This window comes from Populus euphratica, unplaced genomic scaffold, assembly GCF_000495115.2.
Source record: "Populus euphratica unplaced genomic scaffold, PopEup_1.0 scaffold35.1, whole genome shotgun sequence".
Taxonomy (NCBI): Eukaryota; Viridiplantae; Streptophyta; class Magnoliopsida; order Malpighiales; family Salicaceae; genus Populus; species Populus euphratica.
Window position 1 is genome coordinate 1,034,262 of NW_011499860.1, and position 23,826 is coordinate 1,058,087.

The window sequence follows — 23,826 nt, forward strand, 5'->3', positions numbered from 1 at the left end:
AATCAAGAGAAATAAAGTCAACACTCGACAGTCTTGGTAACTCAAGAAGATAATATCGTTTAATGGGACAGCATTAGATTCTTAATTAATACAATAAGAAATGAGAAATGTGGTAAAATCCCAGTCACAAGTTTCCGATGCAGAAGAGAAATTCTTCAGTCCAGGGAAATAGAAATAGTTCAAGATTCGACGTGTTTCCATGGTGGTTACAACCTACACCAAGAACCGTGATTAAGAAGCTGCGTCTGACTGTGTTTAGGGCTTCAATTACGGCCACTGATAAAAAGTTTTCTTGTTCCATTGACTGCAAGAAATTGATCTTCGCACTCAGCACTCCTTGACTGTAGTCAGATACATGAAGTTATAAATCACTAGTTTGGAGGAAAAGTGGTATTCTCAGACTATCTCTTTTATTTCAAGTTGGTGAGCAGTCTCCATTAAAGCAGGTCTCACTATCGAGTGGTCTTAGATACAGCCTCATTTCCAAAACTTTCACGTCTATGGCGTCGGTTATCGATTCAGCATTTAAAAGACGTTCAGCAAATGACAAGACTTCATTTCAAGAAGGAGAAAAGAACCATCATGTTGTTGGGTGATGAATGAAGAGGATGTGATCTTGCTCTTGTACTGATGAGTCAACAATTCTTGTTACGGATTTTTATAAATAAAAAATCCTAGAAACAAAATGATACCAAGAAACATGTTAAATCTAAAAAATTTTAACATGTTAATTTATCAATTAGTCTATATTAGTGTAAACATATCATATCTAAAGGATTTGAGTTTTACAGTCAGTTAAGTCTAATACATCATGAATCTAATAATTATATCAAACTTAGAGTATTTAGATTCAATCATTATCAGATTTTAAAACTATATATTTGACCCTACATGATTTTTTAAATTAAAAATATTATAGGCATGATGTCTCTTCTTCATATTCAATGTATTGATTTTTCTATATCTATAAATATATACAAGATTTTTTAAGAGATATATCATATTTATTATTTCATTGATAACATGCAAGAGCTATTTATTTTTAAGAGATATATCATATTTATTATTTTATTAATAATATCCGAGAAATATTTATTTATTTTAAAACACTAAACAAATTATTTATATATTTTAGATTTTAACACATCATCTATTATTAACTCGATCTTCTGGTAATGTTGAAAGGAGCATGCCTATAGATTAGTAGATGAATATGTGGCTTCAAGGGCACTAACATTCTCCCTGCTTAAGAAGTCTTCATGTCCCTTTGAAGTGAAGAAGAGAACCATTCTGCAGACATGCAAACAATGTAACAATCAGGAGGCTTTTTGTCCCTTTGAAGTGTAGGACCTGCTTTTTTTGTCGATCGCATGAATGCACGTTGGCAAAATATAGCTTTCAATCTCAATCGTCAGCCCCACGTATTCTGTCAATTTTATTTCCATAAATGTTCATCACTCCATAACTATGTGAAAGTATAACATAAAGAAAAGAATATTTCGAGTGTAAACGGCATTACGTGCCAATGTTTATGACAATTTATTGCTTAATTGAAATGGGAGAGAAGATAAACAAACAACTCATCACACTGCTACTATTTCTTGATTTATGTGACGGCATCAATTTAGTTTCAGCTTGATTTTAAGCTTTGGAGGCCAGGCCTTTGATACAAAGATTCTTGCAACATTTTGGTAATCAAAAATGAGGTTCGGGCCATGATTGCCGCTCACAACTTAACTAGACATCCGTAATATCCCATTGTTCCCATGCAAGCATCGGCAGAAGCCACAACAAAATGGAAGGCTAAAGCACAAGAACGATTCCACGTTACCTTTATGCGTTTTCGACTGATAATTTTGGCGTTGAGTGACTTGTAATTTGCTCCATTAAGAAGAGTCTTAAAATTGCATCAGTTTAACAATGATTCCTTACTTCCACTTGTTTTGGATCATAAAATGGAAGTAAAGATCTTGTTGATGAAACCCTCAATTCAGAATTTCATGTATGAAAACAAATCTAGATGTGGGAACTATGGAGGACAAGGGATGGTGAGATAGAAGAGGGTATGCAAACAACACGATATGTTTGAATGAAAAGGGAAAAGGATAGATTAACAGAAATAGAGGGGACGAGAAGAATGAGGTACTAACTCCACTTGGCTAGGTGAATAGATACCGAAATCATGCAACAACAACAATACCATGGACTGAACGGGAGAAGTCTGCTTTCATTATAATGGCTTCCTTCTCTTTTCATGTCTAATTTGATCATCGTCAACAAGTCATTCTTCTCATAACTTCAAACAAAAAACAAGGATGCAAATTAAGCCCATTGTTGCAAGGATATCCTCGCGTTGAGTAATGTATGGGATAAGTTAAAAACATGCTTTGTACAACCATGAGGCTTTTCAAGCTTGCTTTCGTAAATGATGTGGAAGAGTCTACGAGCCTGAGAGAACCTTACTAAGGGTGCTCTGTATTGATGCAACTGAATCTACAGCTGACTTTGTAAGCCAGCTAATTCCCACTTTAAGCCGGTGCTCATCTGTTGGTAATCTAATCAAATAGGCTATTTTCCTCGCTGCAACAGTGGGAAATTTGTGGCTATAAATTAGGATAAAAACAAAGGAGAACATAGATGTTCCACAGCATTGAAATAGATTATTACCAGCATGGCCAACAGGACCCTCTAAGGTTAGTCCTTCAATGAAACTCGGTGAAAGAGCAGCGTCATTTCTTCCCAGAGTCATCATTTCACCTAGATTCTGAAACCTGGCAATCAAAAACAAATGATGCAACTTCATGTAAATGATATTTCTGTAAGAAGTAAGCTAGTTGAAGACATTCTACAAGACAGACTATAATCACAGAACCTAAATGGCAACAAAGGCCGGTCATTAATTGCTGCCCACAAATTCCAGCCAGTAAAATCTGCCTGCTGGAAAGCAACCTGAGAGGTGCAGCGAGGAGTCAGTGAATGGGGATCGGTGGTGTGGAAATGTTCATATTGAAAGATGGAAAAGAAAGCATTTTCTTCCCACATCTAAGAAAATGAAATATTACAATACCTGAGCAGTTGCTGGAAGAATCCTTCCATTCATATCCCTAAGCGCAGAAGAGTCACCAAGTGCAAATATGCGTGGATGGCCCTTAACACGGAGCGTTTCATCTGTCTCTGCTTGTCCCCGGCCATTCAGAGGAAGCTCGTGGGTCTTATCATAGGGTTCCAATTGAGGAAGCGGGGGTTTAGACCCAACAGTCCATAACACTAGATCTGCTTCCAGAATCTCACTCTGTAATCCCCTTTCAGCAGGTTGAAGTTCCAAAATATATTTCTCAGAACCATGTTCTGCTAGTGTTTTCGGAAATATCCCAGCCTCTGTTGGCATTGCAGAACCTTCCAAGTCAATCTCTTTCCTGATACAGCGTACAAAATAACCCAATAGAAGCTGGACTTTCCTGGATGAAAGAACCTAGTTCCAATAAAAAAAGCTAAGTAAATTTCAGAGTACTGATTGCAGGTAAACTTATAATTTAATCAAGGAAAAAATTAGGGCACCAGTGAGAATGATAAAAACTCCAGATTCCTAAAGCACATAGATTGGAACAATCAAGGACATGAAAAATGAAAATGAACTCGATTGCCTTTAACAGCATTCCAAGAGCATGAAAATTTTCTCAGCACTTTTTTTTTATTTGGAATTAAAGGTATTGATCTCTACCTATTAATTAATAACAAAATGAATATATCTGAAATTAAGAGAGAGTAGTCAAGGAGGTATCACTAATTCATGTCCCTTTGAGCATGTAAAGGTGTAACTAAAAATTGCACCAGTAAGATTTTTCAAAAAATACATGTTTTCCTGACACAAAATCTAGATATCTTACTTTAAGTGCAACTTCCCTATTGCCAGGAGGGGCAGTTGGCAAGATAGTAGTGTTCACATTAATGGCTTGTACTAAACCTCTGTCTTGTAGTCTCTCTGATACTGTAGCAGCCAACTCAACTCCAGAGTAACCACAGCCAACAACAGCCACACGAATCAGAGAGTCCTTGCCAAACTCCCTCCTCTCTAATTCTTTCAACTTATTGTCAACCTTCTGCAAAGATACCAGCAAGGAAAGGCAGTGAATACAAATGAATTCCCTTTTGTCCAATGCATGAAGTCAAACAGCCAAACTCTTACACAGGCATCCTCAAGGGTGGAGAATGGAAATGCAAATTCTGCAGCACCTGGTACAGTATCAAGTTTAGCTTCAGCCCCCAAAGAAAGAACCAACCTGGCTGCCCAGGACAAAAGAAAGTAAAATCAGCGAGGAATTTGAGATTTACTTAAAACGTAAGCAAGGGTCAATTTACTTCAAAACTGATCAACAGCACCACATAATGTCAACAAAGCTCCTAAGGTGCCAATGGACATTACATTTCATATTTTTTAGTGTGTATAAGAACATTAGCACATTATTGCTAATCCTTTTTTCTTCTACAATTGTTTCTAGATCAACTAAGTTTCTCCACAATATCAGAGCAGAGAAAGAGCCCATTTTCTTGAGTTTTTTTTTTTTTTTTAATAATAAAGGAAGCTTGAATATACACAAAAATATGGCAGAAGATGAATGAAGCAATACCAGTCATATTCAATAAGAAGGCCACTTTCAAGCACCACGGTTCCTCCAGAACAATATCCTGTTGACCCATTCATGCCCAAGTGATCAGCAGGACGTAACATCTTTACTCTATCTTGGAAAAACTGTATGCCAGTGTTTGCAAGCAATTCTGAGAATCGGGGAGCAATTTCCCATGCATCCACCTCTGCATTAGATTCAATCACCCATTCACTTTGATAATGACATTTATAAGGAATTGTCACTAGCAATACACAATGAACAACATACCTCCAGATAGAAGCTCATACAACATTGGTTTGAAAACAAAACGTTCAGACTGGTCGACAAGAAGAACCTAGGCCCAGAATTTACAAACATCAAAGCTGTTAATAATAGCACCGAGTTATGAATATACTTTATGTTCTTAAGTTCTCCCTTCTCTACTGTAAATTATATTCAGAGATCATTGCAGCAATAAAAAAAATCAGAATTAGTTAAATGATCAAAAAAAGCACGCCTGTTTGTGCACATCAAAGCTATATTAATAAAATCTTACCTGAGGCTTCTTGTCGTCGGCCCAAATAAGTGATTCTAGTCTTAAAGCAGTATATAAGCCTCCAAATCCACCACCTAGTATACACACCTTTGGCTTCTGTAACCAAAACCACAATATGTTATTCAAAATACATCATCTCTCAAAACTAAAACTTGTAAGATAGTTTCAAATTTGCAAAAAGACAAAAGGCCGCATACTGTTTACACATCATCCAAGCATGTGTGCTTGTGGAAGCATTATCATACTCGAATAAAAAAGATATTCTCATACCTACTAAATTTGCGAATTCAATTCCATCAAAGCTCATGACTTTATATTAAGACATTGAATTGATTTTACGATTGAGAAACCTAAAAAGATACATAAAAGACAAAATGCATTTTTTGTTAACAAAACGAAAAATATGCTGAAATTACAGTAAGGATATCAGAATTCAAGCCTTGACTTTAGATGAACTCCAGTTTAGTGCAAGTAGAACTAAAGAACTAATATAAGAAACTTTGAAGACCCGCTCGCTGAAATTTAACAAAAATCAAATCAAGAAGATTACACAATTCTACTGCACAAACAATCAAATGCAAATAAACCCATGAGAAACAACACCATTGGCACGGCCAGTATGTTAAAATACTAATTAAATTTGCAAATCGAAAAAAAAAATGATATAAGGATTGAAACTTTCACCTTATTATCAGGCCATGTATAAATTCTCTGGGGAGTTTCTTTTTGAGATATATCTTCATTGACTGGACTCGGAGAAGCAGCGGCAGCAGCAGCAATTCCATTTCGAAATCCAATTCCTCGCTTTTCAAACAATAAAGAGAAATTGATGCTGTGTGCAGTTCGAGATGATACCTTGTTCCATCTATTTGCATTTGGAATCCCTTTGCAGGCATAAAATTTAACAACTTTAGTGAGTGTAAGGATTTGCAGAGAAAGCACTGAATTGGGAAATAAGGAAAAAAGAAATGGTTGAGTATGAGAGAAAGAAAACTTACGATTGAGAGGCATAAGAGCTGAAGCAGATAATGCCATCACAGAGAGAAGAGGGGAGGCAGTGCGGAATAGAGAGCTGGGAGTAGCAGAATAGGCTTTATGTTTTTGTGGAAACGGCTTTGTAGCGTGTAACAAGCAAATCCAATATTTCGAATCTTTTTTATTTTTTATTTATTTTTTTATGAACTGATTTTTTTATTTTTTCACCAGTAATGGTATACAAATAAAAAAAAATATAGAAACAATAATTTTTTTTCAGATACATCAATTGTTTTTCTTGATAACATTTGACAAATTAGAAACAGAAACATATAATTAAAAAAATAAGAATTAAAATAAATTTTTTAATAATTTTTTGATTTTTTAATTTAAATAATTAGATTCATTTTCTATATTAAAGACATCTAATAAGTTGATTTGAAAAGTTCATACGAGGATTAGTAAATGATATCAAGTAATCAATAACCATGATAATAGTAGGTGATACCTAATAAATTAAGTAATTCATAGTTGTGATAGTAATATATAATATCTCATAAGTTAAATAACTTGTAACTTGTGCGTTTAAAAAATTATTTTTGATGAACGTAAAAATTCTTTAATGGTAAAGTGAATAATTTTGTTGAGAGAGAAAGCACAATAGTATCTTTGATTTAAAAGATTTATGTTTTGTTTATAACATATGAATCTTATTAATTTATAGTGGGAAAAGGTTAAAGTATAATTTTATATTTATGATATTTTAAATTATATTTTACTCAAAATAATAAATATTTAATAAAAATAAAATATCGAAAAACTCACATAAAATCCCAAGAAAATACTTAAGGAGTGTTGGGCGCAAACCTTTTAGAGATGATAAATGAATTTAAACATATTGTCCGAACCCAAACATATAGAAGTCCAAGCCTATGAGGTGTTGGGCATGGGCATGGAATATAAACATGTAGAAGTCCAAGCCTATGAGGTGTTGGGCATGGAATATCCATGCCCATGCCCGCTCTTATAGCCCTTGCTATACTTTGAGCTTGGAATAGTAACCTCGAGCTCAATGGATGCTCTTATTATAGTTATTTTAGAGCAATTTTTAGATTATTGAAAGATTTTTTGGGTTTATTTTATTTGTATCCATCCACATAGATTTTTCATTGTTTAATCAAGCTAATAATGGCATATATTGTGAGGATGATGAAGATCAGCATGCTGTGTTGATAAATTCTATCAACTTCTTAGCACAAGTTCATGAGGAAAAAATCTTGAGAGCTTATTTTTTTTAACTAATCCCAATCTACTTACCTTAAAGGTTTGAATTTAATCTATATTTACACATTTATGGAAGTCGAGTTGAGACATCCCACTGTAATAATCAGGCTCCGTTTGAGCAAAGGGTAATGGCGGTGAATTCTGGGCTTTCGTCCCTGTTTGGTTACCTGTTGTGTGGAGATCATGGGATCCCATCTACTTTACATCATTCAAAAAAAGCTTTATCATGCATATTTAGATTGTTGGGTTGATTGTGTTTTATAATATTTTTTATTTAAAAATATATTAAAATAATATTTTTTTTTGAAATTATAAAAAATAATTCTTTAAAAAATAAATTTTAAGTTGCTTGGAAAACTTGAAACTCCAGCATACTAAAAAATCTTAAAACCTGTTAATTTTTGTATTTTAAAAAATATTTTTAAAAAATTTTATTTTTTTTTTATTTTAAATTAATATTTTTTATATTTTCAAATATAAAAAATAATTAATAAAAAATATTTTAAACAACAATCACTTTATATATTTCCATATTTACAAGAACATTCGTGTCACCATGGGTATGATGAGGTGTTGTACTGTTCCCGGCCGTCTTGGCTGTAGATAGGCAACTTGCATGAAGACACATTGAAAGGAGCCATCCATGCTCACACGCACCAGAACCCCCTTTTTCTACTTCAACGTCCAATCACCTGCGAGCATGGCATGCCGTAAAAAGTAGGCGTCAGCATATATAGAAATGTCCAAAGGCACTGGCAAGTTGATAAAAGCTTGGAGAACCTTATCATGTTAAGAATTTATGTTCATCAATTATCTTATTAAGAAACTGTTGATTTTGTTTTAAAATAAAATATTTAGATAAAAATAATATTATTTTAATTTTTCTAAAAATACTTTTAAATAAACTAAATTAAATTAAATTATTTTTTTATTAATATAGATATTTAAGTTAACTTACATATATTTCAATTAATTTCATATGTCTTAAAATTAATAATTATATAAATGCTTAATGATTTGAAAGTTTGTAAAACATGAATAAAAAGTAAACTTAAAATCTAACATGTTAAACTATATCCATTGAATTAGAAAGGAATTGAATTAATTCTATTAATCTGTATATATATATATATATATATATATATAAAGACAGGAAATTTTGTATAGTTGGAAATGCAAAATGCTAAGGTACGCAATAAATTATTATTTTTTAAGTCAAGAGGCAATGAGTTCTCAAAGACAAGCTTTCCAGCGGTCCAATTTAAAGGAACAGCAGAGAGCTTCAATCCAAACTTGAAAGTTCGTGAATGTAATAAAAATAACTTTTCTGCAAGGGAAAACAACTTGTTCTTGTGCAGGTTAAATTGAGCTTCAACCCTTTATTTTTTATTTCAAAAGTATTTTAAAAAAATAAATATTTTTTTTATTTTAAATTATTTATATATATATTTTTAGATTATTTTCACGTTTTACGAGCAGAAAAAATCAATGACTGGTGTCATGCGTTGCATTGTCTTTCCCGAGGAAACAACTTGCAATGTGAAAACCGCTGGCAGCTGTTTTCTTGCTGTGATGTCAAAGTTAAGATCGGAGCTTTATTGACTTCATTCACTCTTATCTTCTGTTATTGATATAAAGGGTAAATTAAGCGGACACGCGAATTAAACAACTGTTTTTATTAGATCCATATCTTTTTTTCTTTTTCAAGTAATAAAAAAATAATTAAACTTTAAATAATTATTAAATATTTTTATTAAATTGTCTCGATAAATCAACCTTAAACCTCTAATCTAATTTTTTATTTAATTTAAATCTAAAATTAAATAATATAAAAATCATCATAATATAATTTAATCATTGTGATCAGTTCAAAAATATCTTAATTATTTAAAAATAATTCTTTGAATGAAATTAAAAAAAAAGATGAGATTGATATAAAAAACTCTCTATTTAATTTCTTATTTAACTTGAATTTAAAATTAAAACTTATAGCAATTACCTTAACATAATTCCGGTTGGCTTGGTTGTTTGAAAAGCAATATTAAATTTTTTTAAAAAATAATATTTAAGAATGAAATTAAAAAATAAAAAATAAAACTTCCTTACTCGAGTTTAAAACTAAATTATATAAAAATTATTTTAATATAATTTAATCAACTTGATCGATGTAAAGTTAATCTAGATAACAGTTAAAAAAATAATTTAAAGATAAATATGAAAAAATAAAGATTGAGATTTAAAAAAAAAAAACATGAAAGATGAATTAAAAAGACAAAAAAATTAGCTTTATTCAAAATAAGTAAATAATCTTAAATATACTCTAAAATTAAAAAAATAAAATAATTTAAAGATAAATATAAATCTTGAATGATTAACTTAACAATCTTAAATATATCCCAAAATTATTCTAAGAAAATGAAACTCAATGGAATTCAAAATAAGTAAACAAGCTCCAATCCAATTTTTTATGGCATTTTCAAAGAGAAACATTATTTTTATTAAACTTTCTTTTATTAAAAAAATATTTTTTTATGAAATCCCTGTTTTGATATCTCCTCGTAGAAGGAAAAACGAAAAGAAGAGAGACACCATGTACGACGTGTAGATGAGCTGGTGAAGGAAAGTTAAATCATGAGCACCATCGGAGATTCCACCGGCCTTGCTAACTGTTGTTTTCTGCTCGGCACAGCTGGCCGGCTGGCTTTTATCTTTTCTTTTCCGAGAAAAACATGGCAATCAATATATACGGAATCCACAGGCCTTCAGTTTTTGGTGCAGGTCCCCTCCGATACTTTGGTCCGTCGGTTTCTTTTGTATATAAGCAACGTTTGGAGCATTGGAGTATTGTTATAATTATTTTTTATTTAAAAAATATATTAATAATATTTTTTTATTTTTTAAAAATTATTTTTAAAATTAGTATATTAAAATAATTTAAAAATAAAAAAAATATTAATTAAAATAAAAAAATTCAATTTTTTTTAAAAATACTTTTAAAAAACACTCTCTAACCTCCTGATTCACAAATGCATCATTAATTCTCTCTCTTTATTTCTTTTTAATTAACATATATTTCTCAATCAATAGAAATATTTTAATTAATTTTTTAAATTAATAATTATATAAATTTTTAATAATTCTAGAACTCAAACTACTAATCTTAAAAAATAAATTAAAAAGTAACTAATTGTATTATATCCTTTAAAATCATCATCAATTCTCTTTATTTTTTTATGAATTATTAACTAAATTCATAAATTTTGTTTTAGTTGAAGTAGGCATGTATGTGTTTGACATTGATCTTCCGTTTGTCTGCAGGAAAGTTGTTTCATTTTGAAAAGTGAATTTCGGGGAAATGAATTCCTGAAAAATAAAGTATTTTTCAATGTTTGGCAGTGTTATGGAAAATGAACTGGAAAATACTTTCCAGTGTTTGATTATGTTGTGAAAAATGAACTGGAAAATAATTTATTAATATTTTATTTTTCTCAAATTTATTAAAATAATAAGGAATAAATCTTACAAATTAAAAAATTGAATAATAATGAAATTGAAAAAAAATAATTTCATAAATTATATCAAATAAAATAAATAATAATCAAAATAATAAAGATCAAATCTAAAAAAAAAGATGAAAAAATTAAAATAATAATAATTAACATTTCATAAAGTATTTCAAATAAAATAAATAACAATCAAAAGAATGAGGACCAAATTTGATAGAAAAAATTTTCAATAAAAAAATAATAGGAGAAAAGCAAATAACAATTATAAAAATGAGGACCAAAGTAAATATAAAAATTAAATTTTAAGAAATAAAATTAAAAAATAAATATTCAAAACAAAATATATATAGCAATTAAAAATTTGAGGATCAAATTTGATATAATCAGCAAATAATGACATTTCTAAACTTTTCACAACTTCCGGAAAGTGTTTTCCTCTCAAATTTTTCAGGAAAACACTTTTTCTGAAAATCAAGCCAAATTTTCATATGACTGGAAAGTGTTTTTCGTTTACTAACTTTACTAACAACAAACAAACACAAGAAAGTTTGGAAAGTAATTTTCCAGAAATCACTTTTTCAAAAACAAACACAAGAAAGTTTGGAAAGTATTTTTCTGGAAATCACTTTCCAGAAAACAAACACATCTAAAAAGGAAAATACTTTCTTGAAAACCAAGCCAAATTTTTTTTTGACTAAAAAATATTTTTGTTGACCAGAAAGTGTTTTTCGTTGGCCGGAAAGTGTTCTCTGTTGACCGGAAAATGTTTTCTGTGAACCAGAAAATATTTTCTGTTAACCAATTTTTTTAATAACAAGTAAATATAATAAAATTTAAAAAATAATTTCTCAAATAGAAAACAGTATTTGAAGGATGCAAGTCGCAATTCATTCTCATTTTTAAATACGTTTTATACGAAATGGAATAAATTAATGTTCAACTTATGCAAGTCGCCATTCATATATTAACATCAACGATTAAAAATATTAAAAAATAATAATTTTATTTTTTAAAATTTACTTTTAAAAAAATTTAAGATAACACGGTTTAGACGCGTTATCAATTTTGTCGATATTTATAAAGCACGCATGCAGATGCAACTGCACAATTGCAGACCTGGGAGTTGCTTCGATTCTCTTGCACACACTGCTAGCTGGCTAGCTATCGAACACAATCATGTCCAAGCTGCCAAGTAGTGCTGCATACCTCGTCTCCACCTCGACAAACGGCTCTCCTTCCCGTGAATCATTTCGCAAATTCTTCGAGTGCTGGCTTGCAGAGCAAAGCAATTATCTCGAACAACTCATCTCAACCTGTAAAGATTATGATCACAACAAAAAAAACTCCCCCCAATCATCATCTCAGGCAATCCTCCAGCCTCTTATCAACCGTGTTCTCGAGCATTATGAGCATTATTATAGAGCCAAGTCAAGATGGGCCAAAGATGATGTGTTATCCATGCTCTCACCTTCATGGACTAGTACTCTCGAGCATGCTTTTCTTTGGATTGGTGGATGGCGGCCCTCTGTGGCTTTTCATTTGCTCTACTCAAAGTCAGGTCATCAGCTTGAGGCTCAACTCCATGAGTTGATTTGTGGGTTGGGGACAGGTGACTTGGGTGACCTTTCAGCTAGTCAACTCACCCGAGTTGATCAGTTACAGAGGAAGACTATCAGGGAAGAGAACGAGCTGACTGAGAAGCATGCAAAGCATCAAGAAGCTGTAGCAGACTCGTCTATGGTGGAGTTATCACATGAGGTGAGTTGTTTCTTTATTATTAATTGTTTGTGTTCTTTTTTAAACTTGCATGATGCATGACATCCAAGAAGACGTGTTCAGGTGACTGAGTTGTTGAGGAGTGAGAGCACGGGTGATGAAGTGGATGAAGAGCGAGTTGAGTCAACTCTGGCACCTAAAAAGGATGGATTGCAGGAAATCTTGCAGATGGCTGATGATCTACGGCTGAGAACTATTAAAGGTGTTATCGAGATTTTGACTCCAATGCAAGCCGTTCATTTCTTGATTGCTGCTGCTGAGTTGCACTTGCGCCTTCATGACTGGGGAAAGAAGGGTGATTGGGCACGCCGCGTCCACCACTGACATGCGATTTATTAGTGGATAATCATGCGTGAATTACACCCATATCTGCTGTTCTGTTGACATAATTAAGAAATGGGGAGACTGATTTCGGTTTTAGAGGCAGAATAAGCAAGATACGCAGTAATGTTTAATTATATTTTCAGATTGAATCTATCTATGTTCACTATATATATATTATCCATTAGGTGCTGTTAAGTCCTCAAGCACTGGCATTTTAGTTCAATATATGATGTTGCGAGTTAATTTCTCCAATTTGGCTTTGGCTGAGATAGAATTAATTTCACTTCGGATTTTATTTCTGTCCACTGGAGATGTCATGTTGTGCAACGCCCTTTTGCCCTTTTCATGTCTTAAGATTTTGTACGTTTTGACAATATTAATGAAGATGGTATTGACAAACAGCTCGCACCTGTTTACTTTTAAGAGAATTATTGGTTTTCATAGTATTTTGAGAAAAAATAAATCAATATCATAGATAATGTTTGGTTTACAAGGTGTCTTGGCATTGACATTTGATTCAGCACAAAAACACTTGTTTTCAGAAAGTTCCATACGCATACATGCTTGCGTACCGTTTGAGAACGCAGTAAATCCATGTCTACTTCTGCCTTTATTTGCAGTTTTTGCATTAAAAATTAAGTTTGAAACATAATTTGAGTTTTTATTTGTTTTGTAATTGAAAATTTTATTTATTTGTTTGTTGTTTTGTAATTGAAAATTTTATTTATTTGTTTGTTTTAAAAGTATTTTTTTTTTAAAAAATTTAAATTAATATTTTTTTTATTTTTTCATATTATTTTAATGTGTTCATATTAAAAATAAAAAAAATTATTTTGATATATTTTTAAATAAAAAATATTTTAAAAAGTAATTACAATCATATAATTATTAAATATTTTATACATGTTTTTTACTGCATATAAACTTTAACTATAATTTTTATCAAACATGTATTTAAATTCAACTAATTATATTTTTTTAAAATTTATTTTTTTCAAACTACAATTATAAAAACTACCTCAAAAACAAATATACGTTGATATAAAAAATAATTTTTAAATAAAAAATACTTTAAAAAATAAATATAACCAAAGTTCACGAACCTATCATTAAGCATGTTCGTTTTTCTGAGGAAGTTTTTGTGGTTGTGGTTTAAATTTTTTTTTTAAAAAAATATAGTTGTACGTGGTTAGTTGAATTTAAATACGTGTTCGGTAAAGATTGTAGTTGAGATTTATATGCAATAAAAAAAATATATAAAATACTTGGTAATTATGTAGTTACAATTGCCTTTTAAAATGTTTTTTACTTGAAAATATATTAAAATAATTTATTTTTATTTTTAAAATTATTTTTTAATAACAGCATATCAAAATGACCTAAAAACACTAAAATATATTAATTTGAAGTAAAAACAAATTATTATTTTTATTAATTTGAAATAAATAAAAAAAATTATTAATTTTTTTTTAAAAAATTTTAAAAATACAAAAATAAATAGTATTTTATGAAACACAATTAAAAAAAATATAAAAACTACTTTATAAAAATTACATTTCAAACTTCATACATCACAATATAAAATGCAATTTTTACTGTTATCAAATAACTTCCTATTTTTTTTACACGACAAACAGAGAATTAGGTGCAAAAGAAACGCTGTCCAGTCCTAATTTACTATGTTCTGAACTAATAATACGTTCAGTAGAATTTGCTAACAGTTTATAAACTGGAACCTCTTTGTTTTTTGCCAAATCAAGTGCATTCAAAAAATGAAGAAGAAGCCATTCACCTCATGATTTTCTAGCACATGCATTTGGTGTTCTGATCTACTCTTTAAGTTTTCAAATTCTCCAGACAGAAGCTCTTTTAAGAGTGTGTGTGTGTGTGTATATATATATATATAAAAGGAGAAAACATTGGAAACCAACACATCACTAATATCTTCTTTAATTATACAATTTCTATAGCTGGAGTATATTTTCAATGTTAATGATTTTTAATTATTTTCAATATGATTTTAATACGACATTGTCAAAATATTTGCCCTTTCATGTATTTTTTTAATTATTATCTCCAAAATAAATTAATTTTTTTTTCTCTTTTTTTCTTCATACGGAACGGCCAAACTAATCTTGAACCGTATCAATTATAATGGAATAGCTTCTTTAATTATTTAAATCTCAATCCTTTTCTTTGGGAGTTTGAGTATATAAATATGTAACTGAAATTTCAAATCTTTGTCTTTTGATAGTTATATATATATATAATATGTAAAAAAGATATGTTTTTGAATAATTTTGAGATGAATTTATATGATTTTAAGACATGATGGATAATGGATAATGGATAATGAAATGTTTTATCTATTTTCACTATCTCTGCTTAACCAAATATACCATAATGTTTTTATAAATTTAGTTTTATTAATAACCAAAACCTATGTATCCTTTTAAATGATTTCTTACTGGTTTCATAGTAATTTTTATAATTGCCCTAAGGTATTTTTTACCTTTTCTTTTCCTTTTTATGTTACGGGCACCAGACTTTTTATGGGCCTGCCACGTCATTTTTTTTTTAAGGTCTAGTTTGGGACTCCCTTTATCTAGTTTGATACTCTCCTTTAATGACAAGAAACCAACAAAAGCAAGAGATATTTCAACTGTTTCCTCGTCACCATTCGCCATCGTCGTCATCATCATCTTGTTCATCACTGTTTTCCTAAAGACAAGAACAGTCAAAAAAGCAACATCAATATGTTTGGTGCACCTACGAAAAGGCAACAATACAAACAAATGCCATGTTAAAATAAAAGACAACCCATCTGTATCAAACTAGCTGGGTTCACTTTGGAGACATCTGAGTGAAGATTGTATGTGCCTTTTATTTTGTGTCACTGCTAAAGTGCACAAAACGCCATTTCTGACTGCCATAGGCGGGAGACAATGCTTGAGCATGCTAAGACAGCAGGCACAAACGCCAGGCCAGCGACCCTCTCCTTAGCCCCAGCCACGCAAGCTTTCCTTGCAACCAGCTCTTCAACATCTGTCATGCAGCTTTTGACTGATCCATTGGAACCATGTGACAGCCATGGGACAGCCATGGGACATCAGCAAGAATTAAATATCATCGCAACATACACAAAAGCAATAGAGAAAAACAAGGAGGAGAGAATCACATGTCTTGCCTTTTTTACCTTCAACAACGAATGGAACTATGGGAGTTGCTCCGACGGCTTTCTTCCCAGATGATGCCAATGCACTACCCCACCTCAAATTTCCTGGAAAAAAGCACGCACATCAATATAATGTAATCACCTATAAAATACAAGGTTAATCAGACCAGATCTATGACAAAAAAAAATGATTTTTATCGGGAGAAAAAGACTATAAAAATGAGAAAGTGATTGACATAAGAAGTAATAGAAGTTGAAATTACTTAGTTTTTTTCAGTCTTTTCATTTCTTTAGTTACTCGGTTGTTCTGCTCACCCTTCTTGACGAGGAGAAACTCATTCCTCTTGCAAGAACCAGAAACAAGTCTACCCCAGGTGCTCATCTTCTTTGAAAGATACAAGACTAGATCTCCAACTCAAAACTGAGTCAACTCGCTCATCCTCCACTTGACCAAACAGACAAAAATAATATTTTTTTTTTTTTTAAAAAAAAAAATCCATTTGAGAAGGAGATCCTAGCAAAACGTTTGGTACAAAATTATATATTAAATTGAATTCAATACTATTTAATATTTGAATTTAATTAATAATTTATTATAATTTTTATATTTAAAATAAAATATTAAATCATATAATTAAATTCGATTATTATTTAAAGTACATTTGGAAATAAATTGAATTAGTAATGCTAATTGTTTTGCTCTCAAATCATTTTTTTACTCAAATGTTTTTCTTTGTTACAAATACACTTATATTTATCACTTTTTAACTATAATATTTTTACCTTTTTTATATCAATGTTTCAGTCTATCTCTAAGCATCCAAGCGTTGATCTACCTTGAATTTTTTTTTTTTGCAGTATCGGAGAAAAGGTTCTTACATCTCGAGGGAAAAAGATTCAAGAATATTAATAGTAAGTTTACAAATTTCAAGTAACGAAATTTAAATTTGGAATCATCTATTAATAAAAAAAAGAAAATTTAAGTTAATCACAAATTAACATAATTTTTTTTTAAAAAACAAAAGAAATGATAGATCAAGTTTGGTGATGATGGTGTTTTTAACCGTTTGTTTTCCCTTTTAGGCACAACTTAACTACCATGTAACTAGAGTTTATCAGGCAAAGATGATGATGATGATGAGGAGGAGGACTCCATAGACACTGGCAACCAATTAAAATACGAAGGACTAATTTATAACTGCTTTTAGAAATAGCGACTAAGAGAATAATTTGGTCTAAGGACTATATTAAAAGAGAAAAATGGGCAAGGACAACCTTGACAAGTGGAGGACAGGCATATTCTGTGGCGACGTCCACTCCATCTCTCCAGCATAAAGCAAAGCAGACAGGCTGGAGATAAAAAAGTGAGTCCCAAGTTTTTAGCCTCCACAAACTCTTCCTCTCACAGTGCCCGGAAAATTGTAGATCAAAGATCCATCGATCTATGGGAGTTGCACCTGATACCATTCTTCTCTTACAGCTGCTTACTTTCCTTCAAGCCGAAACCAAGAAAGGTACTTTTTTTTTTCCTTTCAAGTTCCTTGCTTTTTGGGCACTTGTTGATGTGTCGTGTAATGACTTCATTAACTTAGTTCATCTGGCCAGGCTTGGATTTTTCGATTTGGCTATGTAGAATTGTGGATTGTTGTCAAATACTTAAGTTTGTGGGTTTTTGGTTATTTTTCCATCTCTGAGTTGTGCTTATCTACTTTGATTTTTCCAATTTGGAAATGTATTTTTTTTCTTCACCAGATCAGTTCTTTATTTTGTCTAAGCCAATAAACGCTGTCAGCAATGTGTTTGACGATTTTTATTTTGCTTGAGTCCATCATTCATCAGCTTCTTGGATTGTTGTATGTTTGAGTTGCCTGAGATTTTACGTTGGTATCATTATTGACGCTCGTGGCAGGTTAAGAATTGGTCTCATGAGTGACAATCAAGAAGAGAAAAGATTGTTTCTTGTTTACTTGTGATTATAGTATTCTAATTTTGAGCATCCCCAAACAAGCTCATGGTAAAATTTTGCTTCGTCTCACCGTGCTTCATCACCCATTCACATGCATTAGGGAGTTGAAAAGGTCTTTTTTTCTTCTTGCTTGGCCTGTGAAAGAACATCGTTTTGCTTGTGTTATGCGTAAACTACTATCATGCTCTTTATATTTTTGTAATTTTTTGTTCTGTTCTTCAACTGGATACTGCCAAATGCCTTGTCTTAGCTGTTTGTGCTTCGCCGTTGTTTTCACTCATCAATGCATGATGATTGTGCCATGAAGAATTGATCATGCCTCGATTCTACTAAGAATTATTTTTTGGTTTCCAGTTATACACTGTGGTTGAATTGGTAGCATGGTGGCGAAGAGAAAGGAAGGTATTCTCTATGCCTTTGCATGTGGAAAGGGTTTCATCTGACAGCACAGCCCATTGCCTTAAGATAGTGCTGAAAGTCTGCGTTGTCTTCAATAGAAATTTGCAATGGAGAAGTGGCTATGGGCTTGAATAAAGGAAATTAATATAAAATGTTGCAGGTCCAAACTATGAAGTTGTTTTAAATGCAAGCCTCAAGCTAGTGTAATGGGTAAGGAAAATTTATCACAACCAATCAGTGGTGGAATCTGGAATAATGGTCACTCACCTGGGAAGAGTGAAGATTCAGGGACTGATTCACGTTGCAGTCTAGATGCAGGTATGTCAACATGCCGTGTGTGCCAATGTGCTGAATCTGACAAAAGGGGAGATGTTGCTTTGGGATTTTTGGGAATTGTTCCTCCATTGCAAGAATTACGTAAAAGTAATGGAGCAGTAAAACCTGAAAGCAGAGAAGTCCCCTTGGACGCTGAAGCTGGTCAGTTTAATAGCAAAAATACTGGAAGAGAATCTGGGTTGGTTGAGTTCATCAGTCCTGAAGGGGAGGTTTTCATTTGTAATACGGATACAGATTTAGAACTGGGTTTATGTCACCAGCAAGACTTGTTAATTGAACTTGGCTGCTCATGCAAAAATGATCTTGCCTTAGTGCACTATGCATGTGCACTCAAGTGGTTCGTCAATCATGGATCCACTGTTTGTGAAATCTGTGGACATGTTGCAATTAACATCAGAACTTTGGACTTTAAAAGGGTTATGGTTGCTTTGAAGGATTATGAAGCATTGAGGGAAAGGACTGCCTCTGGAGATCCTAATCCTGCTCAGGTGCATACTAGTGCAGGTGTAGATCCTGATGCTGTTGCTGCTGTTAGAAGGCAACGGCTAAGTGAAATTTCGTTGTGGTTTAGTCCACACAATAATCACAACAATAATTATAATAACAATAATTCTACTGCAGTTTCACAGGTTGTTTCTGAACAACCTCTGAATACTGTCATGGAAGATGTCCCTGCTGAGAATCCTGCAACTAAATGGGCTGTGGAAGCTACAGGTATTTTACTTGCTACAGGGCTTCTCACTGTTACTCTAGCATGGCTTATTGCTCCCCGTGTTGGAAAGGTATGCTGAGCTCAGCCTAATTGTGGTAAACTAAGACTTATGTATACATATAATTTGTTTTTCTATTTTTCAATTTTGGTATTTTAGTTCAATGTATATTGTTACTGGGTTGTCTTATGTGCCACTGTTTCTATGAACAAGAAAATTTCACAAGTGCCTATGCCAATCCTGTACCAACATGGCAACTAGTCAAAGTAACAAGGACATCGTTGTGTGAAATTCGTTAATTTTTGAATAAACCAAAGGAACATGTTTTCTCCATAGAACCCTGTTCAATAAGTGGAACGCATTAGCTGTCCGCTCTCAGGTTGGGCAGTAAGGGTCGGAGAAGGGCAATCACTCATTCTTAAAACCAGCATTCTTAAGACCAAAAAGTGGGGCGGAAAGGGGGGGGAAAGCTCCCCGTTCCTGGGTTTCCTGTAGCTGGATCCTCCGGAACCACAAGAATCCTTAGTTAGAATGGGATTCCAACTCAGCACCTTTTGAGATTTTGAGAAGAGTTGCTCTTTGGAGAGCACAGTACGATGAAAGTTATAAGCTGTGTTTGGGGGGGAGTTATTGTCTATCGGCGGCCTCTATGGTAGAATCAGTTAGGGGCCCGAGAGGCGGTGTTTACCTTGTGGCGGATGTTAGCGGTTTGAGTCCATTAGTAGGTGACTATTAGCTAAGACCTTGAATAGGAAACACAAAGCATCAAAGCAAAAATAGTTAGACAATGGAACATTCTAGGATTCATCCAACAACCCAGTATGGGTGCGTTATTTTCAAAGTTAACTTAGAAACTTTGTTAAGACCTTCAGATATTACGAAGGAGATAGCAATTACAAGTAATAGACAATGCATTAGGAAATTATGCCTATCTAGATTCTAAAGTTGGAAGGTTGGTTATGTTCTCAACTGCATTGCCTACCTGGCATAATGTTTGTGATCTGGTTCAATGACACACAATAAGTGTTGACGGTGGCATTCCCTAGAATTTGAAATTTATCAAAGTAATCATAGGTGGTTGCTGGGTTTGTGAGCTAGCTTTAATTGAAGAAGGGGTCCAGGGGGGTGACAGCATGGGAAATAAGGGAACTGGATTAATAGTGAGCCTTCTACACTGTTTAAATGGGTTGGGGTCAGATGGAAGGGTGGAAGTTGCAGTGTAGGCTTTAGGAGCATATTACCAAGGCTGGGATTTAGTGATTTTGGGGTCAGACTTTCCTTGGAAGGACATCTGTTGCCCACGAGCTTCCCCAGAGTATAGCATCGTCCTTTAGGACTGCCAATGGTTAGAGGATTTGGCTTCTTGTAGATGGATGAATAGGAAAAACATTCTTGTTATTGGTAAATGGGATGGAGAATTGGTGAATCCTTGAATGCTTCATTGTCCGGCTACTTTTGCTTTGATGCTTTGTGTTTCCTATTCAAGGTTGTTGAATCTTTCCAAATTAGTATGTGCTGTTGTCTACTTGGCATGGATGTTGGTAGTTGGAATAATCGGCTTCTTTAGACAACTGACTCTTTGTGTCTGTTGAATATATCTCTGTGCATTCTCTCTTTGATGCTATGAAAAGGAAACCCAGAAAATCATACCCGAGCCTTTTATGCAATTTTTCTTCTTCTGAATTCTAAAGTGTTGGTGTTGAGATAAAATTGATAAAATTCTGATGTAGCACTTTGGGGGAAAGTGCGCTCTATTAAATAGATGAAATTGCATCACAGAAGGAACTTTGATAACATTTAATATAAGAGATTTGGATATTCTTATTTCTTGTTTTTCTCTTTCTTGTCATGTCAATGAATGAATCACAATTACTTGAGATTGCTATAGGAAGTTTTTTGATAAGGATGTATGCTGTGAAACATAGTTGTCATCAACATGCACCATATGAAAATCCAATGGCTAAGGGACAACCAAACTGGCAGCACAACTCTCGTTTGAAAGGGAGGTGGTCAGTTCAAATTCATCCTCGCTCCTTCACTAAACTGTTAAATTATAAAAATTCTTCTATTCATACTATCATTTACATGAGAAGAAATGATAGTTAGATCTTGTGATGATTCTTCTCTCTTGGCATTTTTGGAGCTATTTTATTGTCTAATCGGTTTGTTGCTCTAGATTCTTTGTATGTGCCCCGGCAAGTTATTTGATGTTTGTTTTGGTTGCAAGAGAATTCTAATGACTTTTGTTAGTTGTATTATGTGTTTTATGCAACTTATTCAGCTCCTGTCTTCAGAAAACTGCCAAAAGTGGTCTTCATATTCTCCTTGGAGGTGTTTGTGCTCTAACAGTCGTGGTCTTCTTTCGCTTTGTAAGTAACTTATTTTTATTGTTTCTGACCATGGATTCTGGCGTAACTGCACTTGATCTATGAATGCATATTCTTAGTGGTACTATAAACTAAGTACCTAGGCAGATGGTAAGAATCATGATCCTCAGGTTTCACAGAAACCTGGGATTATAGAATGGCGGTCTTCTGTTCAATATAACAGCTTTGAGAGTGTGTTGATACACATGGCTAAACCTGAAATTGTTTGATAAAGTGGTGCAGACAGAAATGATTCAAGGAAAGTAAATTCAGATTTCTGAATTTCAAAGTTGCAGTCTAGGTTGATCATTTGATATAGAGCTTTGTTGGAGCATCGTAGTCTTTCATGGTCCTAATATATCTTCATTCAGGTCAATTAGTTGCTGCTCCTGTGTTTTTATAATTTTGGGTAATTTCCATACGTTCTGAAAAGTAAAATCTGGTCTTGGTTTCTTGTTAATGGTATGTTATTTAATGGTCATAAGTCATAACTTGTGGCTTTTGCTGTGTATTTTAGAGTCAAAGCACTGAAGGGCATATTTAGAATTCCAAATCCAGATAGGCATGGAAATGCTAATTGTCTAACAGAAAGATATACAAATTGTCAGTTTCTGTTCAATAATAAATATTGAGGATTCCAGCAGCTTTATGCCCATTGTGAGGCTGTAATTTGTTCTTCCTTTGCGATGGTTTAGGATGAAACATTAGCTTGAAATTTAGATTCTTTGGAGTTCTGTGGCAGCAAGGAATTAGGCTTTCGTTTTTGAGCAATAGCAAACCATTTTAAGAAATTAGGTCTTGTAGTATGCTTTTGACAGTAATTGAATGTCAACGCTGCATAAATGCTCGGTGTGAAAGGGGTTTATAATGGTGAAGATGGTGGTTATAATATTGATTCAAGTACTAACATGTGATTTGCATTGTATGACTTGAGTGTAAATATTTGAGAAGAAAAGCTTACCTAATTTGCCTGTGCTCTAATTCTCTTTATAAAATCTTGGCTCAATCCATTTCTTATTTTTCTTGGTAACTCTTACAGGAAAAAAATTTGTGTAAGATCCTGATACATGAATGATCTGGACTGATGTTTATGCTCTTACAACTTGCAGGTTGTGCTGACCAGAATCAAATATGGACCTGCTCGCTACTGGGCTATCTTATTTGTCTTCTGGTTTCTTGTGTTTGGCATATGGGCATCACGGACACATGATGCTCATACTACATAGTTTCTTGGAGATCATAAATGCATGGAAACTTCTCTTTCAGGTTGTGTTTTGGTCACCAAATGGAAAATTTGAGTTGCGGCAGCTTTTAAGAACTTCATTATGATGCCATTCCTGACGTTGTAGATCATGTATTCTGTAATTCATGTGAATAGACAAGACCAATACTTGGCATAGAATGTTGTTAGCACGAGCTGCCATATTAGAGTAACGTGATTTTTATCTGATTGTTTTCATTAGCTGATTTGTCGTCAAACTTGCTCTGAGAAAACTTTACAATCCGAAACTTTACAATCCGAGATTCAGCTTTCTCAGCTTGAGGCTTTCAGGGATGGTGTTTTCATCGCCCAAATGGATTTGCGAACTCTGTATTTGGTAGCATGAGTTGGAGCAAAAAGTGAGAACTCGGACTATTTGTGCCCGGAACTTATAAGGAGGATACCTCTAATTCCCCATTTGATTGTCACAATCTGTACCTTATGAAACAGAACATGGTAGATGAAAATAGAACTGTGTAATGTTTTGCTAGAATTTGGGTCTGTACCACAGTTGACTTACCTACAAACAGCCGCAGAACTTGTTTTCCTTGGGACCTAGACAATCGTGCTCCACAATCATATTTT

The 23,826-nt window shown here is 32.8% G+C and overlaps 3 protein-coding genes across 5 annotated transcripts; 2 read left to right on the forward strand and 1 right to left on the reverse strand.

Moving 5' to 3' along the window:
- Positions 1–2,207: 2,207 nt before the first annotated feature.
- On the reverse strand, positions 2,208–6,305 carry NDC1 (NAD(P)H dehydrogenase C1). 2 transcript variants are annotated; one of them, XM_011024552.1, is made up of 11 exons: positions 6,162–6,305; positions 5,848–6,071; positions 5,164–5,259; positions 4,896–4,962; positions 4,629–4,812; positions 4,187–4,280; positions 3,888–4,100; positions 3,068–3,472; positions 2,873–2,949; positions 2,668–2,771; positions 2,208–2,580 (listed from the first exon to the last, which is right to left on the reverse strand). In XM_011024552.1, the coding sequence occupies exons 1-11, from the start codon at positions 6,196–6,198 to the stop codon at positions 2,441–2,443; spliced, it is 1,641 nt and encodes a 546-aa protein (XP_011022854.1). In that variant the 5' UTR covers positions 6,199–6,305; the 3' UTR covers positions 2,208–2,440. The 2 variants fall into 2 exon arrangements, with proteins under 2 accessions (XP_011022854.1, XP_011022855.1); XM_011024553.1 differs by having other exon boundaries at positions 5,848–6,047; positions 6,162–6,304.
- Positions 6,306–12,045: 5,740 nt separating this feature from the next.
- On the forward strand, positions 12,046–13,293 carry LOC105124512 (transcription factor TGA2-like). The gene is made up of 2 exons (XM_011024554.1): positions 12,046–12,686; positions 12,768–13,293. The coding sequence occupies exons 1-2, from the start codon at positions 12,105–12,107 to the stop codon at positions 13,026–13,028; spliced, it is 843 nt and encodes a 280-aa protein (XP_011022856.1). The 5' UTR covers positions 12,046–12,104; the 3' UTR covers positions 13,029–13,293.
- Positions 13,294–17,470: 4,177 nt separating this feature from the next.
- Positions 17,471–23,731, forward strand: LOC105124513 (RING/FYVE/PHD zinc finger superfamily protein). 2 transcript variants are annotated; one of them, XM_011024555.1, is made up of 4 exons: positions 17,471–17,717; positions 18,517–19,686; positions 21,909–21,983; positions 23,090–23,731. In XM_011024555.1, the coding sequence occupies exons 2-4, from the start codon at positions 18,775–18,777 to the stop codon at positions 23,204–23,206; spliced, it is 1,104 nt and encodes a 367-aa protein (XP_011022857.1). In that variant the 5' UTR covers positions 17,471–17,717; positions 18,517–18,774; the 3' UTR covers positions 23,207–23,731. The 2 variants fall into 2 exon arrangements, with proteins under 2 accessions (XP_011022857.1, XP_011022859.1); XM_011024557.1 differs by having other exon boundaries at positions 18,524–19,686.
- Positions 23,732–23,826: the final 95 nt, after the last annotated feature.

Bases quoted from the DNA above. Each gene is read 5' to 3' on its own strand.
- NDC1 (XM_011024552.1), bottom strand. From the start codon at position 6,198: ATGGCATTATCTGCTTCAGCTCTTATGCCTCTCAATC. The intron at 4,963-5,163 runs GTAAGATTTTAT...TTCTGGGCCTAG, and splicing joins CCGACGACAAGAAGCCTCAG to GTTCTTCTTGTCGACCAGTC. The intron at 4,101-4,186 runs GTAAGAGTTTGG...GTATCTTTGCAG, and splicing joins CCACCCTTGAGGATGCCTGT to AAGGTTGACAATAAGTTGAA.
- LOC105124512 (XM_011024554.1), top strand. From the start codon at position 12,105: ATGTCCAAGCTGCCAAGTAGTGCTGCATACCTCGTCTCCACCTCGACA. The intron at 12,687-12,767 runs GTGAGTTGTTTC...AGACGTGTTCAG, and splicing joins TGGTGGAGTTATCACATGAG to GTGACTGAGTTGTTGAGGAG.
- LOC105124513 (XM_011024555.1), top strand. From the start codon at position 18,775: ATGGGTAAGGAAAATTTATCACAACCAATCAGTGGTGGAATCTGGAAT. The intron at 19,687-21,908 runs GTATGCTGAGCT...TCCTGTCTTCAG, and splicing joins TTGCTCCCCGTGTTGGAAAG to AAAACTGCCAAAAGTGGTCT. The intron at 21,984-23,089 runs GTAAGTAACTTA...TACAACTTGCAG, and splicing joins TCGTGGTCTTCTTTCGCTTT to GTTGTGCTGACCAGAATCAA.